Source organism: Megalobrama amblycephala, linkage group LG2 (genome assembly GCF_018812025.1).
Source record: "Megalobrama amblycephala isolate DHTTF-2021 linkage group LG2, ASM1881202v1, whole genome shotgun sequence".
Taxonomy (NCBI): Eukaryota; Metazoa; Chordata; class Actinopteri; order Cypriniformes; family Xenocyprididae; genus Megalobrama; species Megalobrama amblycephala.
Genome location: NC_063045.1, coordinates 50,295,967 through 50,319,766, shown reverse-complemented (window position 1 = coordinate 50,319,766; position 23,800 = coordinate 50,295,967). Strand labels below are relative to the sequence as shown.

Sequence of the window (23,800 nt, the reverse complement as noted above, 5' to 3'; positions counted from 1 at the left end):
GACAGCAGGTTAAGAGGATTTTCTGCAGTTTAATGAGAATGATACAGATCATTATTAATGCTTTGTAAAGCAAGCTGGAGTTCCCACAATGGGATAAAACGTTATTATATTACTCCCACTATAAGACGCTGAAGATTAGATGTGGGGTGGGGGTGTACTCAATCTCAACCACTTTTTAGCATTAATAAACTTTAATGAAAATAAACAACAAACCCGACAACAATCTCTTTCCTTTCACACTAATGATACGCCAACCGCAAATCCACATTTCTTTAAACAATTCGGATTAAGAAGCACTACAAACAAGGTCATATTCTTCTGAATGAACTCTATGCAGAGTAAATGAAAATCTCCCACACCTACCTTCTGCATTTTAGCCTTCCTAGCATTCTGAAGCAGCCTGCGTCCAAGCTTCTTGGCGTACCAAATGGAGGCAAACATAGTGTGGCTGAACGGAATCTCTCCGTTTGAATTATGAGTAAACACTGTGGAAGAGTCACCAGCCACAGCGTCAGAGAGAGAGAGAGAGAGAGAGAGAGAGAGAGAGATGGAGGGAGAGAGATGCTCTTGACACTCCTCTCCCCTCAGTAATAATCTACACACACACACACACACTCAGCCTAGAGCAGGTGAGAGAGAAGGAGGGAGGGCAAAAAGAGACACAGACTTCTCAGAGAAGTCGCAAATCTTACATGTACTCTCTTTCTCATTACCATCTATCTAACTGATTTTTTTCTCCATTCTTTTGTCTGCAGGTTTATGTACATATTGTCAATTGGAAGTCCGAACAGTGGATTTTCTCCTTGACGGTATCGTGTGTGTAGGGTGGGCGACCCCGGGCCAGTACAGTCCCCCTGTCTGTGAGGGGTGGTACATGAGTCTGTCTGGACCTGGTTCAGGGGCTTCTGGCTGTGTGAGAGATGAATGTGGTTCCCCAAGCTACTGGGCTAAATCATATAACACTCCTGAGGTTCCTCTGGGACCAAAAACACAATCTGTCTGTGCCATCGGTGGGGATAAACATGAGCTGTATCCCTCACACTTCTGAAATGCTTTGAAACGTAGCCAAATTGCGTGAGACCGCTATAGTCACTGAACATAATGCAGGAATCTACCTGTAATTGTATCATGTACTGTAATGCTACAATAAGAAACTTAAATTATGTTGGAAAGAACAAAAAAACACAACTAAGATCTATTTAAAGGTATAGTTTACAAAAAATGGAATCATAATTTCTTCATCCCTTTCTTCTGTGGAACATAAAAGATAAAAAATGTCCTTTTTTCAATGATAGTCAATGGGCTCCAATGTTGTTTGGTTCCTGATATTCTTCAAAATTTTCCCTCTTGTGTTCCGCTTTAAAAAAATAAATGAGTTGCACAGGTTTGGGATGATATGAGGGTGAGTAAATGATGACAGAATTAAAATTTTTGGGTGAACTATACCTTTAATTTGTCAATTGTATCTCAAAATGGAGACTTATGCAAAAGTATCCTGTTTCTACCCTCAACAATCTGTCCACTAGTGTTAGAAAAGTCTCAACATTGTCTCAAACTGCCCCAATTTGCTCAGAAAAACAAATGCCTGCAATCAAAAGTCAGAGAATCTTTTTTCATAAAGTTCTGCAAAGACTAAATACGTTGAGCTCTGCTTTACACATTCACTCTATAGCTATATACTCTCTGAAAGTTAACAATTATCTCAATTGTTTCTATTTTTAACACTCCTAAGGGATTGTAAGATACAACAATGATATTTAAATGAAGCATAAATCAGGACCCTATTCAAGTCAACATGAAATGGAATTCACAACACATACTTCCGTAATGTAACATAAATCCTGTTTTTCAAAATTGGAAAATAGTAGAGATGGAATTGGTTTTATTATTATTTATTATTATAAATTAAACATAAAAAAAAAAATTCTTTGGAATAGCATGCACCAATTATCTCCTGAGCTATAAGCAACCACTGAGAAATAATATTTACCCCCTAGGAATGACTTATACTTCCATTCAAAATTTTGGAGTAATTGTTTTTAAAGGAAATTTATACTTTTGTTCAGCAAGGATGCAATAAATTGTTTTAAAAGTGATAGTAAAGACATTTATGATGTAACAAAAGATTTATATTTCAAATAAATGCTGTTCTTTTGAACTTTTTATTCAACAAAGAATCCTGAAAAAAACGTATCACAGTTTCCACAAAAACGTTAAGAAGAATAACTGTTTTCAACATTGATAAAAATAAATAAATAAATGTTTCTTAAGCACCAAATCAGCATATTAGAATGATTTCTGAAGGATCACGTAACACTGAAGTAGTGTTGTCACGATACCAAAATTTTGACTTCGATACGTTACCTAACTTAAATATCACGATACCGATACTTAAACGATACTACGGCAAAAACCTAAAACAGCAGGAAAAGTAAATAAATAACACATGACAGAACTTCTTTCTTCACCAGTGTGCAGGCTGATAATTCTAGATTTGAGCTGCATTGCTGTGAAGTTGTTAGAGTTAATATAATTTTTAATGTTTATTATTTTCATGCTCAATAAAATTGTAAATTATTTGCTGTTATGCTTTTTTATATACAGTATATGTAGGTGTTTTTGACAGTAAGATTATTGTAAAAATTAGATTACTGTAAATACTTAAAGGTCCCGTTCTTCGTGATCCCATGTTTCCAACTTTAGTTAGTGTGTAATGTTGTTGTTAGAGTATAAATAAAATCTGTAAAATTTTAAAGCTCAAAGTTCAATGCCAAGCGAGATATTTTATTTAACAGAAGTCGCCTACATCGAACGGCCAGTTTGGACTACATCCCTCTACTTCCTTCTTTAATGACGTCACTAAAACAGTTTTTTGACTAACCTCCGCCCACAGGAATACACAAGAGTTGCGTTTGTAGAGTGTGTTTGTCGCCATGTCGTCGAAACGCTGTTATTTTCATCCCGCAGTCCAATCACCGGGTCTGATTCCGGCTCAAATTGATAGGGTAAAATTAAAGACATGTTTACAATAACACTGAGCGTTATGGTAAGAGGCGTGACTTTTCCGGGCACGGTGCGCTCAGAGCTGTCGAATCACAACACAGGAACCGCTGGCACAATCAGAACTCGTTACGTATTTCTGAAGGAGGGACTTCATAGAACAAGGAAGTCATCAGCCCGTTTTTATGACAGTGGAAACAGCGGTATACAGATAAGTAAATTATGTGAAAAATACTGTGTTTTTTTACACGCGAAACATGAACACATGTTATATTGCACACTATAAACACAATCAAAGCTTCAAAAAACCACGAAAAACGGGACCTTTAAAAGCAATGTTATTAAAGCATAAATTGGTTTAAAATAACTGTATATACCCTTCACATATTTATGTATTTTTAAATTAATTTTATTTTTGCAACCAGATATCCTTATTAAACTTAGACTCAATAATACCTCTTTTCGGAGGTCTGCTTGCACGAGTAAAATAAATAAATAACACTCATTTAATGTTTGAAAGCATAAACATAATGCTGGTAATCACATTCACTAACCTGTCGCTCTTTAAATTCTTTGTACAAATCGGGATGTTTGTCAGCAAGATGCTTTTGACTCCCTTCGCTTGCGTTATTTTGTAACATCTTTTGCAGACGGGCTTTGTGGTGTCCGTGGGCTTGCTCTGACAGTCGGCAACGTAAGCAAAATAATGCCATATTTTACTGCTTTCTCAACAATTTGTGGACGGTCTGCATGAGCACCTGTATTTGCAACCAAACCTCTCGTTCCGTTACTATAAAAGCCGTTGCGCCGTTGAGAGGAATAAACGCACTCAATGTGAAGCAGCGCACTGCACGCACACTGCCCCCTGCTGTCGCACATTAGGAAATACAGCTGGCACTCGAAGTACCGGTACTAATAAAATGAAGAACCGAACCGTTTTTAAAAGCAGGGTATCACGATACCTTTCTAGTACCGGTATATCGTGCAACACTACACTGAAGACTGTTATTTTAAATTGTAATCATATTTCAAAACTGAATTCACTGTATTTTTGTTTAAATAATTGCAACCTAGGTGCGCATAAGAGATTTCTTTCAGAAACGACCCAAACTTTTGAACGGCAGTGTATGTTTTAACAGATCCTCTTGTTATATTGTATCATACTGATTTGTAATTAAACCATGAAATCATTGGATGAAGCCAAGTCATGATTAGTAAAAAATGTTACTTGTCTATAGTGATTAACCATCATTTGGTAATGTTTTTGTACTGCTTAACTCCAATAAGAATGCTCAACATTTTTCAAGAGCCATCATTTTTAACACCCAGTTGACACATAGATCAATGGTCAGCCCTCATAACTGTAAGACACTCATATTTCACACTGATCTGCTAAGTGGGTGTGTGTGTGTGTGAGCGAGTATTAGAGCAGGAGGAGAGATTTCATTATTCTTCCTTCCGCTTCCCATCACACCCCAGCATGCGTTTTCACACGCTGCAAATGAGCTTCATTTTAACATCACCGAACGTCTTCGCTGACAACGTCACACGTTCACAGAAATGCACTCATCAGCAAAAGTGAAAGAACATTGCCTCTGAAATCCCAGAGGTTCTTTCAAACATTCCTAGAGTAGCTCAACGTCCTGGATGCACTGATAAGAGCAATCAGCTCATCTATCGACGATAACAGTGAATCTGAATCGAAACCTTTTCAGGCTAACAGCTATTATGGTGGTAAAAAGTTCATTTTAATACATAAGATCTAAGATCTGAGCAGGCAGTGTGAGCTCTTTCAACCAGCAAAGACGTCAAAATGTTAACATGAGGGTTGTGTGGGATAAACAATGAAGGAGGGCTGTGATTCGCCCCGAGTGGGGGCGAGTGTAGGCGCTACAAAGTTACGGAAGCCTTGACTCATGATGTTACTCACTGATGTTCTTCCGACAGCATGGAGCTGTACAAAAACATTGGAGTACGCGTTAAAGATGGACTCAAAACACATTAAATGAGTGAAAAAAAAGCCACAGGTATCGAAAAATATGGTAGAAAGCTCTAATGAGATATAATAAGGTGCAAAATAGAACAGGTTATTGAGCAGGAATAAACAGTCTATTCTGGGCTGGGCACAATTTTACAAGTACATTTTCTTTTTCATGTTTTAATATAATGAATACATGAGAATGTGAACAAAGCCATATGCATAGCTCCAGGTTCATATATCAAATTCTAATTCATTTAAATATTTACACAAAGTACAGCTGTGAAATTCTCTTCTCAAGTAAGGAGATTAATCAAGCGGGTTTATAGCTGAGAGTTAGGCATGATTCGACCCCATATCCTCATGATTACCAAAAAGGGTAGCGGATATTAAATCTAATCAACCTGTGGGTTTATAATAAAGAATAAATAGTGGCATCTAAGCAGAAAAAATAACTGAGAATAAATTGAATTTCAGACACTAAATCTCTCCTGCATTGAATCAATAAACGGCTCTATTTTGCTAAATGAGTAGACCTTGTGTTTGTTACATAACTACCGCACTTCATCTTCAATACACAATCTAACTGCTACATATTATTATGATTGTTACATAATTCCTCTGAGTGGAGTAAAGTGCTCTTGACTCTCCTCCGACGTAAGCTGATTAGAGAATATTAAGGAAGTCTGCCACATATACGTCACATTCACAAGAAATAACCACACTTTACAGTAGTGTCCATGCTACTTTTACTTTGTCTCAAGAGGGAGATTTGGAGAAAGAGTGTAGAAAGAGAGATGGCTGAGAGACATTACAAAAGAGAAAAGGTCAGAGGAATATCACTGGAAAGGCAAGAGTTATGATTCAGGTCCTGTGTTAATATTAGAAAAGCTTTCCAGTGCTGGAGAAACCCAAGCGAGAAGGCTTGAAAATGGACGCCGACGTTGTGTTGTTTCTGCTCCATATGTGAGTAAGGCCGTGTGTCCATCAAAGCGTTTTTAGCCAGCTGAAAACTAGCTGTGTTACTAGTATCCCATTTCACATATAGTTTGTTTCTGTACTGTTTCTAAATAAAAATGTTGATACAGTATAAAATATTTGCTCTGGCTCTTGTTGTAAATAATTTTGTTTCGTTTTATGCTTAATGATGTCATCTGTTGACGTTGTACAAGCAGAATGTGGCGTTTGGTCGGTGTTGTATCTGACCCACCCATCCTCCACTGTGATTGGACGGCTGGGTACAAAGTGACAGTGGTGAGCGCTGCGTTTTACCCAAAGTTGAGCATTCTTCAACTCTGGGCAACAAATAAAAAAACACAGAGTGCTCAGCGCTTCAGCGTCAAATAGACGCTCAGTACCTCGTTATGCTCCTGGCGTTTTAAAAACACGTCATTCCCATTGAAAACAATTGGAAAAATATGCTAGCCTTGGAAAAAATGTTTTGGTGGACACACGGCCTAAATGAAACAATGAAGATGGGTGTGTTTCTTTTGGGTAGGGGTATGTTTGTTTGGGTTGATTTCAAATATCAAAAGCGTTTCTAAAAAATTGCGTACTGCACCTTTAATACATATTACTGATTTTATTGTGTACAATTCATCAGCTTATTCAAAACCACACAAAAAAAGTGTTTGTCTAGCAAATTTACTATTGGTTAACATAATACATAGCCCAAAACAGCTATTTGGATATTGTTTAGAGGTTTTCAAATTTCTTGATGCCACTAAACCAAAATATGATAATCATAGCACAAGGGAGTCCATACCTAAATTATAGCCATCTGTATATTTTCATGTATAAATGTGTGTAAAATATTGAGTTGTATGAGTTAGTACTTATTCTTTTTCTACCCACCATTAGAGTGCTGTTATAAACCTAAAGAGACACAAAACAAGTTTCCAAATTTTTTAGAAAGCAGAATAAAACACTGACTATGTAAAATTTGGTAAATATTAACTTATTCCATTTTATTATTATATAATTATGTAATACTGTATTACGTAACGTTATTATCATTATAACAGAAAATGCAGATAAAAATGTGTGTAAAATATAATAATAATATTCATGAATATATTAATACAGTTAATAATAATTGTAGTACTAAAGTAATACACATAGCGATAGAAGCAAAAAACAAAAAAAGACTTCAAGAGACAAGTGCAAGCACATAATAGTTATGTCATAGAATATGTGCTAGCTGTGAGGCCACGACTAGAGTACATGAAGTGTTGTTGGGAATACCAATCAAACTGTATACGAACTTGTGGAACATGGAACTTGTATAGTACAATTAAATACGAATCTTGCTCTAGGCAAATCACGCTTATTTATCAAATGACAAGTTTGATACATAAATTATGGTCCACTGGAAACTTAATTTTCATTTCAGCTAGTGCTGAAATGTGCTTGCCTTAGCAGAGCTCCTTCATTATCAGGTCTGGCTTTGATTATCCTGCGGCGCATCTGTAATAGATGGGCTACAGTAGTGTGTTTTTCAGACTGCATGCATTGCAGCGCGGCTATTGATTTTTGCACGCCAGGGAGCTGTGTACATGCAGGGAAATTTCCTCGCACTGCCCGCTCATGTCTAGGAAATGAATGGGCCGGGGGGCATTGCATTCTCTAAATAATAGGTCTACCCCAGAGGGGATGTGCGTAAGAAACCAGCGGTACACCATTGTTGATTCTCTCAGTGAGTCAGAGGATCCTACACTCCATCATCAACACAGAGACATCAGAAGCAGCGGACTGAGAGGTCATTCAGTCAGACGGTGTCCATTAAAGAAGGCTTTATGGAGTAAGGTGGCTTTGAGACCACAACTTATTTAATAATAAGTTCAGGGCTGTCTCAGGGACAATCATGAATGCGGATGACTGCTGAAAGGGCGGTTCTGATCAGAATAGGAAGCACGGATCCATATATATTCCAGAATTCCTTGCCCATCAATCGCACTTCATCCTGAAAATACATTCTAAGCACTTATCACACCCTCAACAATCACGATTCAACTGCACACACAAACACATTAAGATTCAAAGCATGCTTCCAGAAAACAGTTTTCCCGATTCAAAGCATGCATCCAGAAAACAGTTTTTCTCTATCTGAAAGGGTAAAATCATTTCTCGCTCAGATATGTCACTCATGGCCGAAATGCTAAAATCAATCACATTTCATCTGAAGGTGATAGTCACTGAGATGGCAGTAGAAAATGTGGCTGTACGCCTTCACATGACAGAGCCCTAGAGGAAATGATGAAACCAAGAGAGCCACTAAGCCGATGCTACAAATTATTTAAAAAATATGTTGTGGTAATTTTGTATGTTATACATAAATTTCCTTTTTTTTTCTTTCTTTTTTCGCTCTCTTTTTTCTTCTTTCTTTGACATTGTATTATTGTCATGTAACAGTAAATAATTAAGGATGGATTATTTGTTATAGTTTGATTCAAGTGATCATGTGATCTATGCAACCATGTGACTTCTTAAATTAAGATGGCTCCTGCACTAAGCATTTCTAAGTTTGGCATTGTCAAAGGTCACATGTGACCGAAACGTTTGCTCTTTTTTTTTTTTTTTTTTTTCTCCAGTAAAAATCTCATTTTTGTCTTGCATTTGATGTTTTTTCTTCTTTGGTGGAGTGTGCGATCAATCACATTTCATCTGAAGTTGATAGTCACTGAGATGGCAGTAGAAAATGTGGCTGTACGCCTTCATGACAGAGCCCTAGAGGAAATGATGAAACCAAGAGAGCCACTAAGCCGATGCTACATAAGAAAGATAGAAAGAAAGAAAGAAAGAAAGAAAGAAAGAAAGAAAGAAAGAAAGAAAGAAAGAAAGAAAGAAAGAAAGAAAGAAAGAATCAGCATACAAATGAGTGTAAGAAGAAAAGATAGACTATTAGAAAGAAAAAAGAATCAGCATACAAACGAGCGTAAGAAAGCACAAAGAACAGAAAGAAAGAAAGAAAGAAAGAAAGAAAGAAAGAAAGAAAGATTAGTGGGCATTAACATTAGGTAATCCCACAGATATTGTTGTCGGCAGATGGATCAAGCTGTTTGTAAACGACAGGTTGTAACGATAAGATTAAAGTATGTGTGTATTGCACATCAGTTTTAGAGAAGGACACACACATTCAGATCAGTATTAGTCTCTCAGCAGAGTCAGGCAGTCACAATCACACAGCCATATAGTCCCATTGATCTCAGTTAAATTACTGAGCCACATCACGACCTTGACTCTATAGACATGGCTGAGTGTCCCCCACATGCACAGTTACGTCATGTCAAGGATGAATCATGGCAATGCAACCATGGCCTGTGCAGCTGACATATCCCCATCAGAAATTATGAATAAACACAAAAATATAAGTCACGGTCAAAAAGACACTATTTACTTTCTCAATACATTCATTCCTGGTCTTACTGAGAATAATGTATTGGTGCATGATATTCCAAGTAAAAAAAAGTTTTTGAAACAAATCACATAAATTTTTTAAAGAGGAAAAAACACCTACTTTTCACAATACAATCAATTCTTTGTGTATAAAATCAAGTCCTGACTGACTAAAATCAAGAGACTGTCTAGCTCAAGAAGAGGTGGTGACTCTAACAAAATATTACTACAATGTGAAGCTAAGTGGATTTATTATATGGAATGTGTACATCCAAAGGGATTGAATGAAGAACTTCAATTGTCATGTTTTTTATGAATTTATCGTTTATTTTTTTAATACAGTTATCGTTCCCTAACATGATGTAATTTATTCATATCATGATGATTATTTAAAAAATATGTTGTGGTAATTTTGTATGTTATACATAAATTTCCTTTTTTTTCTTTCTTTTTTCGCTCTGTTTTTTCTTCTTTCTTTGACGGTGTATTATTGTCATGTAACAGTAAATAATTAAGGATGGATTATTTGTTATAGTTTGGTTCAAGTGATCATGTGATCTATGCAACCATGTGACTCCTTAAATTAAGATGGCTCCTGCACTAAGCATTTCTAAGTTTGGCATTGTCAAAGGTCACATGTGACTGAAACGTTTGCTCTTTTTTTTTTCTCCAGGAAAATCTCATTTTTGTCTCGCATTTGATGTTTTTTCTTCTTTGGTGGAGTGTGCGGAATATTTTGAAATTCACTATTTGGATGTTTTTGTCTATGCACCTCATTTGGACTTGTTTGAAGGCGCGGTGAGTTCCTGACTACTCAAAAAATCAAGTCCTGCCATAAATACACCTGTGCATTAATGAACAACAAAATGACTGTGATGTGCAGTCATAGGTGGGATGTGTTGGTATGCATGAGGAACATACAGTAAGCTGGGCAGATTCCTGGCCCACGTAAAGGGCAGAGGCTCTGACAGGGGACCACATCAAAGTGATCTGTAGCTCGGGCTCCAGCAGGTCCCTTTTACCCCCCACTGCCAATACCACCTTCTCAATTTGCATCTAGCACTGTGACCGTATAGCACTAGGAGGCAACTGCAAAGACTTGATCTGAAAAAGCAGTGGACATAAATAATAATGATAACACTTTACAATATGCTTTCGGTTTCATTAGTTAACATTAGCTAACTATTTCAGTTAACAGAAATTAAGAATTAACAATACCGCTACAGCATTTATTAATCTTCGTTAATGTTCATTTCAACATTTACTAACATGTTATTAAAATCAAAAGTTTATACATTAACTAATGTTAACAAATGAGACCTTATTGTAAAGTGTTACCATAATAATAGTAATAATAATGATAAAAAATAATATATTAAAATACGCACCAAAAAATTATATATGGCTGGGTGCTGAAAATTCATAAATTACATTTAAAAAAAAAAAAAAAAAAAAAAAAAAAAAAAAATATATATATATATATATATATATATATATATATATATATATATATATTTATTTATTTTTATCAAATAAATGTAGCCTTGATGAGCATAACAGACTTCTTTGTTCTGTATATAAATTATCATGTTAAAAAGATGGACATTATAAATGGAAGTGAAATCGAGAAATCTGTATTTATATTAAGGGTGTGTTCACACACGTAGTTCGGGTTGCTTGGTTTGTTTGGTCCAGACCAAAAAAACAAAAACAAACAAAAATACAACAACATTTAGTCGTGGTCCGCTTAGCGTTCACATTGGTATTTTTAACACCGAAACTAAAGTCAAATGGGTACGTTCACAACCTGACTGGTCATCTTTTATACGTATATTTCACGACAGAAATTACCAAACATCCAAACAATGCTGAGTGCTGGGCTAAATGATTGTATTTTGACCAGCTGAGAGCTTATAAAATGTGTATAGGGGTCAAAACAGTGGCAGGAATCCCTCCGTCACAAAAACAAAGATCTGCTACGAGGAGACACGGTTCTGATGCCTGTACCGAACTGTGATGGGCAAAATTGCGACTATGACGAGAAACAACAGGTATGCTTGAGCATTCTGTCCTCTTTAGGGTTACATCTTATGACATCATGTCCTGTTTTTGGTTCGTTTACATGTCTTTGTTCCATGTCACATTTATATTTGAACTGCACCAGAGTTCATTTGGAAGCGGACCGAGGTGCATCTTTTTAGCGGTTCTCGGTCTGCTTGTTTGGTGTGCACCAAGGTTTGGATGGTAGTGTTCACACATGTTCAAATGAACCGCATTAACAGACCAATCACACCAGGGATCGTTTTAATCGAACCAAACATGCCAAGTGTGAACACACCCATAGTTCAGTAATCATTTGCTATGTTTCCATCCAACCTTGCGTACTTAACTCATGCACAAATTTTGAATATCGAATAAAACATTTGCAAATAAAGCAGTGTTTCCATCCTTCCACTAGCGCTAAATATCACAAAAAAAGGAAGTTTCTGCAGTAGAAGCCACTGTATATAAAATTTTTTGTATATAATAAATTATTTGCGCCTCAGAGCGCACAGACGAAATGCAATAAACGCTGTCATGTTATCTCTCATTCAGATGTCTGGTGTTTGTGAACGCAATCGTGAGAGGCGCTTCTAGGAGGGAATTATACTGAACCACTTTAAAGACAGACTTTGCTCAGGCATTACAGAATGACCAAAACAGCATTTCAGATGCTGTGCAACGAGATCGGTCAGCTGGTTGGTCCATTTATGCCGTCCCATCGCAAAGTCATGTCTTTTTTGATGCGCATCAAGGAATTTATTCGGTAAAAGTGTTTCCATCGTAGTTTATGTGCATGTTTTCGTGTCGCATAAAAACTGATCCTACTCATTTGAGCGCATAAGTTTTTATGCAAATTTTTAGCAATTATGCGCATCTTAGCATTTCCATCCAGCGTTTTTTATGCGGAGAGAAAGATAGCTATTGTCTGCACTTCAAAAAGTCAATGACAAAGTAGGTCAAAGTCAAACATTTTGGAAAATTGGTCCCCCCCAAAGAGTTTAACGCATTGGCAAAGTCGTGAAACATGTGAGGGGGCCTTAATTCTGCCTCCCTCTGCAAATGTTAACAGGAAACAGATGGAAAGTGTGAGACTAAGAGCCTCAAATGAGACACTTCTCTTTAAATTGCCTTTGATCCATCTGAAATGGAAGAGCAGAAGGTATACTTTTATTCGGTGCATGCTGAAATATCAACATCAAATTAGGCACAATTTTGCGGATGACAGTTCCATCAAAGTTTTGTAAAGGAGCACGGGAAAAGGGCTCGGAATCTGGCCCTTCCAGGAAATCTCCCACATCCTGCCATATGCATTTACCCTCTAATAGCAAATCAATTTCTCTGGAGGCCTTATTGTGTAATGGATTCTGCTTGAAACGCAACCCCCATTGCCCTCCCTTCCAGTTTTCTCTGTCTTCTCCTTCCGACTGCTCCTCTCTCTTGGTTTCCAGCCTGTGGTGGGTAATTTGGGGTGTTAATTGCAGTGTGTTATTGTGCCCTGTCAGGTTTGAAAGGAAGCACTGGGAAGCCACTTTAAGATGCCAACATGCACACGCACACGGAGCTCTCCATGGTGCTGCAATGCTATCTTGTACTTTACACAAATGATATGTCTCAAAGGGCTCGGTAGTGCTCTTTCTCTCTCTCAGCCAGTGACTAAACTGCTTTAAAGTGCACTAAAACTGAGTTATATCACCAATGCACCAGCCCTTCCCCAGCAATCACCTGAACCGCAGGGAAGACTCATGTGCGCTATATAAACTACCAATGACTCATTGTTAAAAGCTGCTACGGTGACTGGGAAATAGTTTTAAGTGCATTGTACAATACATTTATTGCTTTAACAAAGCTGTGAGGTGTGCACTGATCAAGCTAAACTTGAGTTTCCAGGTGCACTCTGGGAGATTGAAGGCGGACGGGACTTTAGACACTCCGACACAAATCTGGAAGTGTAACAGCAGAGTGGTGCACAGCAGCAGGGGAATGAGGTAGATAAGAGCTCTCGAGTCTGATAAATACAGAAGGTTGAGGACAGGAAGAGATTTGGACCTTAGCAGACCTACAGTCTCCTTATTTTTCACCAGAACTGTGAAATGTGATATGGGGTTAAAAAAAAAGGTCTGAAAAGTGGCTGTGTTTACACAGCAGGAGAATACAGCTGCCATTACTGATTTACAGTGTTAAATATTCTTACATTTAATATTATATATATTTTTTTATATATATATTTTTAATAGTTGGTGCAGGACACTATAGTTAATTTATGTGAGAATAGCAAAATAAAGTAAACTGTGACATATTATACCCAAAAATTATTCAGAAACTTTGACCTGACCATGTTTTGCTTAAGTGTTATCTGACACAATTATTTCTGACACAGTTTAACTCTGATATCTTGTCATACCATTTTTTTAAACTATGGTGAATAAACTGTAATATATATATATATATATATATATATATATATATATATATATATATATATATATATATATATATTCCCCCAAGACGACAATTCTTCAAAGGCAGTTTACTTTCTGTCAGCAGCTCAATGCACAAACTATGACAGGCATGGTTTGGGTTATGAATATTCAGAAATGACTTATTATTCATATATTCATACATTATTTTATTATTTAAATGATAAAAAAAAAAAAAAAATGCTAAAAGGTGGACTTTAGTAGGTAGCATTAGCCACAGTGGGATTATATTTAACCTTTTACACGTTCATTTAGCCCACTGTGAAAGTAAACAACTACTTGATTGTAAAATGTGACAAGGTACTTTTTTCTCATTCACACTGTGTTCAGGAAATAACAAGCCTCTTTAAAATATCTGGGTGAATTTAGTCATTTCTAAAAGTCATTATGGTATGCCCCTGTATGTGATCAACAAACATGGACAGGTAGGACACTTACTCTCTCTATATATAAAAAAGCAAGCTACAATCTATCGAGTTATCTTTTTTATTTCAAAAAGGATGACACAGTGGCCAGACATATAATGAGCTGAGCAGAAACAACATAAACTTGTGCTGTGCATCGGGTCCTGAAGGTTCCAGAAACCCTGTCAGTAAAACACACTTCACATTCTCTCTGTCGTTTAGCACTTGCAGTGCAGCATAACCCTGTTAGAGCTACTTACACTCATTAGAGATACAGGGTGAAGGTCACACACAGACACACAAACGCACACACACAATAACAAGGTCAGATTCAAGCGTGGGTCTGATTATTAAAAACATTTCAGTCGGGCACATCTGTTACCAGGCAACTGCCAGGATCTGACTGCATTCATGGTTTTAAAAAAAGAAGACAAACTTTAAGATGGGAGGACACAATAGCATGTGTCCTATCTATTAAACATCAATGCTGGGATTTGTTACAATAACTGAGACAAATCTATATAGTCACAGAGTGACAGTTGAGTTTAAAGTATTCACTTTTCATTAGTGATTTGGCCCAAACAGACATTTCATCACCATTAAAAACTCATACTTTCAACTGCATCTCAACTGCATTTTGCTTAAAGGATGCATTTCAAACAGTCTGTGAGGACTGATCAGGGTGCCTAAATATGTTCTCTTTTATAATCCCCAGTTGCTTAATCTGCAATTATGTAGACAGTTTAGTATTCATATCACCATGTTTGCTTTGGTTAAGAATGACCTTCCTCAGCATTTGTGTGAGGAGAGAGAAAAAAGAAAGAAAGAGAGCTAAGGAACAACCAGATGCTTTTGCTTTGACAAAACACTACTCCTCCTCACTGGTTAAATATCTAACTTTTTTGACATTATTTGACTTTTTTTTTTTGACACTGATATTATAAGAGGAGGAGACATAAGTAACAAGACAGTAAAATATTGTAATGCTCAATACGGCAAATATACTGTATATATAAAATACAAATATAATTCTGCCATTAATTTAAAAGCTCCAATCAGCTTATTCTTTTTTTTTCTTTCAAGATGGCAGCAAACTGTGCAGAGTTATTTTCAATAAGGACTTTGCTAATTCAACTGTTAAACTAATTCAACTGTTAAACATACTATAAAACATGTATTTGAGCTCAGCAACAGGTTCTATAATTAAAGTTATAATGAAGCAAAAAAAAAATAAAAAAAAAAAATAAATAAATAAAAAAATTAGAAAAACAGAAAGAGAAACAGATGGGTAACATATGTGACTCTACTGGCTGTTCTCTAAAGCTCTGGAAGCATTTCTCTGCTCTCTCATGTAATTGTTCAATTCAACAGATTCAACGTTAAGATTATTTATTTGTCAGTAACTGTCAACCTGTAAAATGAACCCATTAAGGATTCTTGCCACAATTCTCACTCTGAATCAGTTTTTTTTTTCTTAATATGATTCTCATGATAAGTTTTAAAGGGATAGTTCACCTAAAAATCAAAATTCTGTCATCATTCACTCACCCTCACACAACACAAATTAAGACATTTGGAAGAATGCTGTGATCAAAAAAAAAAAACACTGAACCCCACTGACTTTCATTGTATGGATCAAAACACTAAGACATTAATGTTCCACAAAGGTGGAAATAACATGAGGGTGAGTAAATGATATAAAAATAATAATTTTGTGGGTAAACTATTCCTTTAAAAGAGGTGATTGTTTTAATCTGTATGTGACCAAAAATAATTATATTCTATAAAAGTAAAATCTAGGCTTTAACTAGCCCTGCAATCATCATTAAAGGGAGGAACATGTCAAGGGCTCTAATTGTTTCCCAGTTGGTGAAAAATTTCTCAAATCTCAAATTGCATAATGAAATTTGGATTGAATGTGATTTCAAGGACAATGACAGTTAAAGGTGAAGTACTTTTGTCAATGTTAAAATACTTTTTTTCCTATCCAAGTTTAATAGGCCAAAACCAATTATAAGCAAGCCATTTGTAGATGGGCTTATCATAGAAATTAACATGTCAACTTCTGGCTCAACCAATGACTATTTGTCCAATCTGCACTGTAAAAATGCTTTTACAGAACTTTTACAGAAAAAAAATAAATAAAAATGCTACTGTAAAAACTTGTTAATTGGTTAACTGTAAATATTATTACTGTACAAACTGAAAAACTGTAAATTGTTTAAACATCACATATGCATTTATACTTAAATTACTGTCAAATTTGTGGTTTTGCAAGTAAATATATGAATTATTGTATAATCTATAATGAAAAACAGCAAAAGGACATTCCCAGAAGTCCCTGCATGACACATCACATGATTATAATTTGTATAAATAATACGGTTTGTTTATGCGTTGGGGTGTTTTGTTGCATTCTGTGTTAATGATAGTTACATAATTTTAGTGTTGTGTGCTGCCCTGATGGTGTTTTATCTTTGTGTGTATGACCCTGTGCACCATCTATATACGAGTATTGGTCATATTTTATGGGCAGACCACTTATGATGAACTGATTCATTATGTGGTTTTTATAGTTTACCACCTGCATTATTATGAATCAGTACATTTAAAGGTAAACAGTAGATGGTTATATTAACATTATACCACATAATTAAATATATGATCATAAGCTGTAAAATATAGCACATATAGTATGCAATATCATAATACCTGAAACCTTGTCACCATATTTTTACAGTGACTTTCTGGCAAGCACAGCTGCATTTTTATTTTTTAAATTATACATTTAACAGGATATTTTTCTACAGTGCAAGGCAGATATTTTTTGGGGCCGATACCGATTTTAACAAAATTATTGGCTGATACCGATACCGATATTGGTCACTTCCTCTCTTATGTGAAATTTTGTTATCAAAATAGATAGTATTTTGATCATGTTTTAAATAAGCAAAGTTCAAAAACACCTGCATTAAAATATACTAGTAGGTTTATTACTGCATCATGAAATTATTTTTAATGAACATTTTGAGGTAAAGAAATTAATTAAACAAATGTAAAATAACACTGCATATTCTTCACTGTATAAAATTATATACATATTAATCCTGTTTGTTTAATTGTAACAGACTTTATTGTAATTAATCTTCTAATTTGTTTTTGTATACATTTTAATAGTTTTTTGTAAGTTTAAATATGTATGAGAGTTTAATGCACACTTTTTGTGCACTGTATTGTTTAGCTTTTGTGGTGATTTTTTGGAGTGAAAACGGATGCAAATAAACTTAATAAAACATCATAACATTTTGGTCATCATTCGGATGGGGTCCACTACACTTATGAAAGTTACAAAAGTTATTTAGTCAAGAATAGTGTGTGATCTTTTGTTATTTGATGAACTTTAAAGCGCAGACAGCAGCGCTAGGATTACACAACAGTCATTATAAAGCTCAGCGCTTTCACGCAGTTAATTAATAAACCACCGTTTGTTATATCAGCCTTTTTCCTCCTACAGCCGAAATGCCGCTGGTTGTAAACTGAGTAAAAAACGGCCGATAAATATCGGCGGCCGATACATCGGTGCATCCCTAGAAATAATATACTCCCCTTAAGCAGCAGTTGACAATAAGCAAAAAGTAAAGTGCTTCTCACGTGCAACTTAATAGGCCTCTAAGAGTCTAGTCACGAAAAGAAATGCCACACTGTCAAAACAAAACCATTGAAAATTACTGTTTTCTGCACAGACTACATTTTAAAATTCATAGCCAGTGCTTCCCACACATAGACTTTACCTGGGCGGGCCGCCCAGGTATATTAACCGCCGCCCAAGTATATTTGGAGACACATTTTTGCTTTTATTATTTTTAGCCTGTTATACTTTTATATCCGCCCAAGATAATGAAACCATCCACGATCGATTAACTAGTCGTTTCGTACCTGCTCGTTATGTGTGCGTCATAACTCTTTACTCCCGCACATTCTACAAGCTCACGCGACAGCGCTTCAGACTGCTTCAAAGTGATTCTCAATCAAGAAAAAGCGCATATTTATGCCGAGCGATTGCTAATGAACTCAAGTTGATAAATTATTACAATGTCTACTTTATGGCCTTTATATAAAATGTTTTATACGATTGTAAGAATCTGAAGGATCAGCTTGCAATTATACCTACATTTCAAATTAAGAGTCCCGGTGTATTTCGGACTTGTTTATAATTAAAAGTCACACGCTAAGTTTTTTCTTATTCTTTTGGGCATTATTGGTATTTTGGTTACACAATAAACTGTATTTAATTTGATTTCCATATAATTCATAGTAAATTATTGTAGTCTCCCCCACAGGAAGAAAAGACTAAGAACATTATTTGACACATATATTATTCATTATATAAATTTTACTAGTAAAATCTGTGTCCCATTTACTGAGAGAGACACTATTTGACAGCAAGGAGAACATAGGAAAAGGATAACCATTTAAATGCTGTAATTTTACATAATTTACAATGCATAATAATGTATAATATTATTATGTAATTAAATGTTATAGTATGCTATGTAATTAAAATTAATTTCAATAAATAAAAATACTGTTAAAAATTACACATTATTTGTTTGTCACATGTAGTAGACCATTTTTGTACCGTGGGTAATATGAGGATTTTTCACCTGGCTACCACCACAAGTATTTTCAAACCTGTGGGAAGCACTGATAGCTGACCCCTGTAACTCTCCAAACACACTGAGTGCGTGTAAGGTGTGTATGCTTTTGGAAACATCACAAGTCCTGACTCCTAAAACCCCTTCAAAACAAAGCAGTCTATGAACAGACTAATGAGTTCACCTCCTCAAAAAAAAAAAGAAAACATAAGACCCCGGAGCCAATTTCATTAAGCTCATGCTTCAGGACAGACATAAGCGCTTTAGTTAAAGTGATGTGACAAAAATGAGAAGACCTGAAAACAATTAGTATGCTAATGGAGCAAATTCAAACTCCTTAAATTCACGTTACATGCCCCAGGAAAATAATGACTGTGTGTGGTAGATATTCTGCCCTTGTTGAGACAACCGTGGCAAAATAGTGTCACTCATACTGAATATGAACAGAAATATGGCTGTTGTGAGAGGTATGGCATTGCTGTGTAGATTCTGGTGATCTGAGAAGGTGATCTGAGTGGGTGTTTACTGTGTTGCCATGCAGTTGCTAGGGTGTTCTGGGTAGTTGTTTGGTAGTCTCAGTGTCAGACATCACACCCATGGACTGTTAGCTGAATGTCTGATGCATATGGCACACAAAATTGGAAACACTTCAGGAGTTTTAAAGTCGTCATCTGATTGGATGAATCCTTCAGGATTCAATGTCCGCCCCTTCATGGAAGAAGAAAGCTGTTGTGTGTACAACTGTGACAATTTGCACTTATCAGAAAATAAATGCTGGATTAATTGTGAAAAAAGTACGGCATAGACTCTTTAAAATGCATCCGTAAGATTTACACTCCAGTCTGTTATTGTAGGGACATTTGTTGTTACATTTTCACACCCCTGAAGATGACACTGAACAAAGCAAACTGTGATTTGTTGCTTTACATGTCAGTCAGACAGCCTATGTGCAGTCCTTGTCCAATGACAACTGTTATTGAGTATAGTCCTTAGTATGTTAGATCAAACATTACCATCAGTCTAAAGGTCTGGCAATGCAAGAATAGTTGTTTAGTGGACTAAAGGTTCAGTGAACATTGTTCAGAAAATTTTCATGTGTGCGAAAATTTAATTAGGAATCCACACGATTGGGAATTTCGCTTGAGGTTGAAAAATGTTCCCAAGATTTTGCTACGTGTTGATGTTGGTCAACCGGATTTTTATAAAACTGAAATGAAAGTATAAATATTAGATGAATATATTAGATGAAAAATAATGAAAAAAATAGTTAAAATTTTGTACTAAGATTATGAAAACTAAAAGCTGAAATAATACATTAAAACTAAATACAAAGCAACATATCAAAAACACTAAAACGAAACAAAATTAAAAGCTAATTCAGCTATAAAAATAAAAGGTAATTCAAAATATTATTAAAATACTATAATAGTATATAAATAATACTAAAATAAAGGTGCTGCTGTGTGAAATTTCTACACTATTAACAATAGACCAGTTTTGCTAATGCGGCCATACTTTAAAGTCACACTTTACTGTATGTAACAATGTTTAATTGGAGGTGGGGTGCAGCGTAACAAAAAGTATGAGCGTTAAAAATTGTGACACATGTCCAAGGAAACAATGCTAAAAGTACTGCCGAAGAACGTGTTTTCAAAAGATGTAATATAAGTCTAAGGTGTCCCCTGAATGTGTCTGTGAAGTTTCAGCTCAAAATACCCCATAGATTTTTTTTAATTAATTTTTTTAACTGCCTATTTTGGGGCATCATTTTAAATGCGCCGATTCAGGGTGCTGCCCCTTTAATTCTCGTGCTCACCACCCCCGGAGCTTGCGCTTGCCTTAAACAGCATAAACAAAAGTTCACACAGATAATATAACCCTCAAAATGGATCTTTACAAAGTGTTCGTCATGCAGCATGTCTAATCGCATAAGTATGGTATTTATTTGGATGTTTACATTTGATTCTGAATGAGTTTGATAGTGCTTCGTGGCTAAAGCTAACATTACACACTGTTGGAGAGATTTATAAAGAATGAAGTTGTGTTTATGCATTATACAGACTGCAAGTGTTTAAAAATGAAAATAGCGACGGCTCTTGTCTCCGTGAATACAGTAAAAAACGATGGTAACTTTGACCACATTTAACAGTACATTAGCAACATGCTAACGAAACATTTAGAAAGACAGTTTATAAATATCACTAAAAATATCATGTTATCATGGATCATGTCAGTTATTATTGCTCCATCTGCCATTTTTCACTATTGTTCTTGCTTGCTTAGCTAGTCTGATGATTCAGCTGTGCACAGATCCCGACGTTAATACTGGCTGCCCTTGTGTAATGCCTTGAACATGAGCTGGCATATGCAAATATTGGGGGCATACATATTAATGATCCCGACTGTTACGTAACGGTGTTATGTTGAGATTCGCCTGTTCTTCTGAGGTCTTTTAAAAAAATTAGATTTATATAAGAAGGAGGAAACAATGGAGTTTGAGACTCACTGTATGTCATTTCCATGTACTCAACTCTTGTTATTCAACTATGCCGAGGTAAATTCAATTTTTCATTCGATGGCACCTTTAAACATATTTCTTCCTGTTGGCAGCTGGGTTAAATTATTTGGATATGGATTTAATAGTAACCAATTTCGCGATTAATTCATGCATTTAGGTCTTCCCACAACTCTCCTTTTCTTTTTTTAGTTCTTTCCTTTGCCTTCCACCTCCTCCCCTCCTCTTTTCTTTCTTTTCGAGGTAATTGCCTGATCTCTAATTCCACCCAAGGCTCATCTCCCAGACAATCAAGCCTGGTCCTTTACTCCGACCTGGGCACACACAGAGCCCTGACTCCGAAGTAATCATTTCACCAGGGAGGAGAGATAACCAAACAATCACCATTAACCCTGAGCCTCTGCCGTCTCTCGCTACTTTTCTGATATGCTCTCTCTCGGGAAGAAAAGAGCTCTCCAATCACACCGATTCTGCTAATAAATATCATGCCTCCCCCCTGCCAAGCTCTGCTCATTAAAACCACAGATGTTTGCTCGCCTCCTCGACTAGTGGAGAGCTAATATCTCAACTGGAAGGTACGTGTCCTTTTTGGTTGTTATGTTATTCAATAACGGGGCTTGAGGATCGATATCATGCCATCCGACCGTCAAACTTCTGAGACGACCGTCTTATGCAGCGGTACAATTAGTGCTGTGTTAAAGCAGCTTTTCAGTAGGAGGACTGAGGCTGAAAACAGGCGGCGGGTGTACAAGCTGATTCACAATGTTTAGCCCTGCAGTGATTCAGTGAGAATAATGGAGCTGCATTTCTCGCTCACCTCTTGGCATAAAAGTCTCACACTCACTCTCTCCGAGCCACGAGGGGACAGCAAGGCTAGAATATACATGCAGGGAAAATCAAACAGAGTGCATCAAGACTGAGAGCTTCTATTAGTCTCATGTAGACAGACCTTTGACCACTGACAAAATCTAATCCTCAACTTATTCTGGACAAGAACTGCTCACTTAGACAGGAAAGAGTCATCTGGTCAACATGTAAAACAGCCAACCACAATTTAGAGATGGATAATACAAAAATATGATGTAACCCAGAGAGCAAATGGTAATATATAGTTGTGCTCAAGGGTATCTTGTTTACTTGCTACTAATAAATTCAGCTAATCAGATTGAAGCTTAGTGTTTTTTGACTCCTTTAGCCAATTTTTGTTTATAATATGTATCAAATGATCTATGAATATGTACCATCTAAGGCTAAAGATGCGGTCATGAAGTCATATGTTTTTCATTCACTTCTATACGTTAAGTACACGACTGCAGAAAATGCAAGCATATGCGCACAAGTTTTCATCTGTTGCTTCATTATACCAAAGTTCAAGTTTGGTGAACTCTCAACCTGTAAATTCATATAAATGTTTTTTAAATATATTAAAATATATTAGTAAATGTAAATATATTATTTCAATAAAAATAAACATTAAAATATTTAATATCATTAGTACTATATTTAATAATATTTATTATTATACATTTAATATTAAAATATAAATTAAATAAAATTATTAAAAATATATTAAAATATAGGAATAAATTATTAGTATTTTAAATTTAAAATAAATAAAAAATTAGTTTTTAAAATTAGATGTCCTATTAAAAGTATAATATAATATTACATAATAACAATAAGTGTACATTTATTTGTACATTAATTATTATTATAAAAAAATTATACTATAACAAAATATTATATTATTAAATATTATTAAAAGGATGCATGCATACATCGAATAGTGTAAGCCTTCTACAGAAACACCGTCTGCATATTTTAGTTCCTCAAAATTGATGCAGGAATGTCTGCTTGCATTTTTGTTTTTCCTCAGGATTAACTTGTACCTCGTTCAGTCCTGAGGTGTGACAGTTCTACACGTCGAAGCTGTAAGCTAATTTTCGGTGGAGCGTCCCTGGTGTGAGCGGGGAGACTTGGAAAGGAAGGGCTGTCATGGTGACTGTCTACTGAGGCCGTAGCATTAGCACAACTGACAGACTGAAGAGGCCAAGAGGACGGTTGAAGTGTGTTTACTTTTGTGTGTGTGTGCATATAAGAGGTCCTGGAAGGCCTGATAAGGCAGGTTGATACCAGAAGTGTGACACAAACTGTACCTGCCATACAGACTCTGTACGATTACTAATTGCTAATGCAAGAACTGGTAGATCTTTTTTCCCACACACACACACACACACACACACACACACACACACACACACACACACACACACACACACACTAACAACCCTGCACAGACTTCTTTCAAAAGGTCTATGCAACTCATATGCAAT

The 23,800-nt window shown here is 35.9% G+C and overlaps 1 protein-coding gene across 28 annotated transcripts in view; it reads right to left on the bottom strand.

Moving 5' to 3' along the window:
* dlg2 (discs, large homolog 2 (Drosophila)) overlaps nt 1–23,800 on the bottom strand; it is a 269,422-nt gene that overhangs the window by 140,138 nt on the left and 105,484 nt on the right. Inside the window, exon 1 of one of the 28 annotated variants that reach the window (XM_048180571.1) lies at nt 364–506. The exons of 26 other annotated variants lie outside the window; for them this stretch is intronic. In XM_048180571.1, coding sequence (XP_048036528.1) covers nt 364–441 — 78 coding nt within the window. In that variant the 5' untranslated portion in view covers nt 442–506. Of the gene's footprint in view, nt 1–363; nt 507–23,800 lie in introns of those variants that run through there. One more of the 28 variants, XM_048180605.1, reaches the window with a different exon arrangement.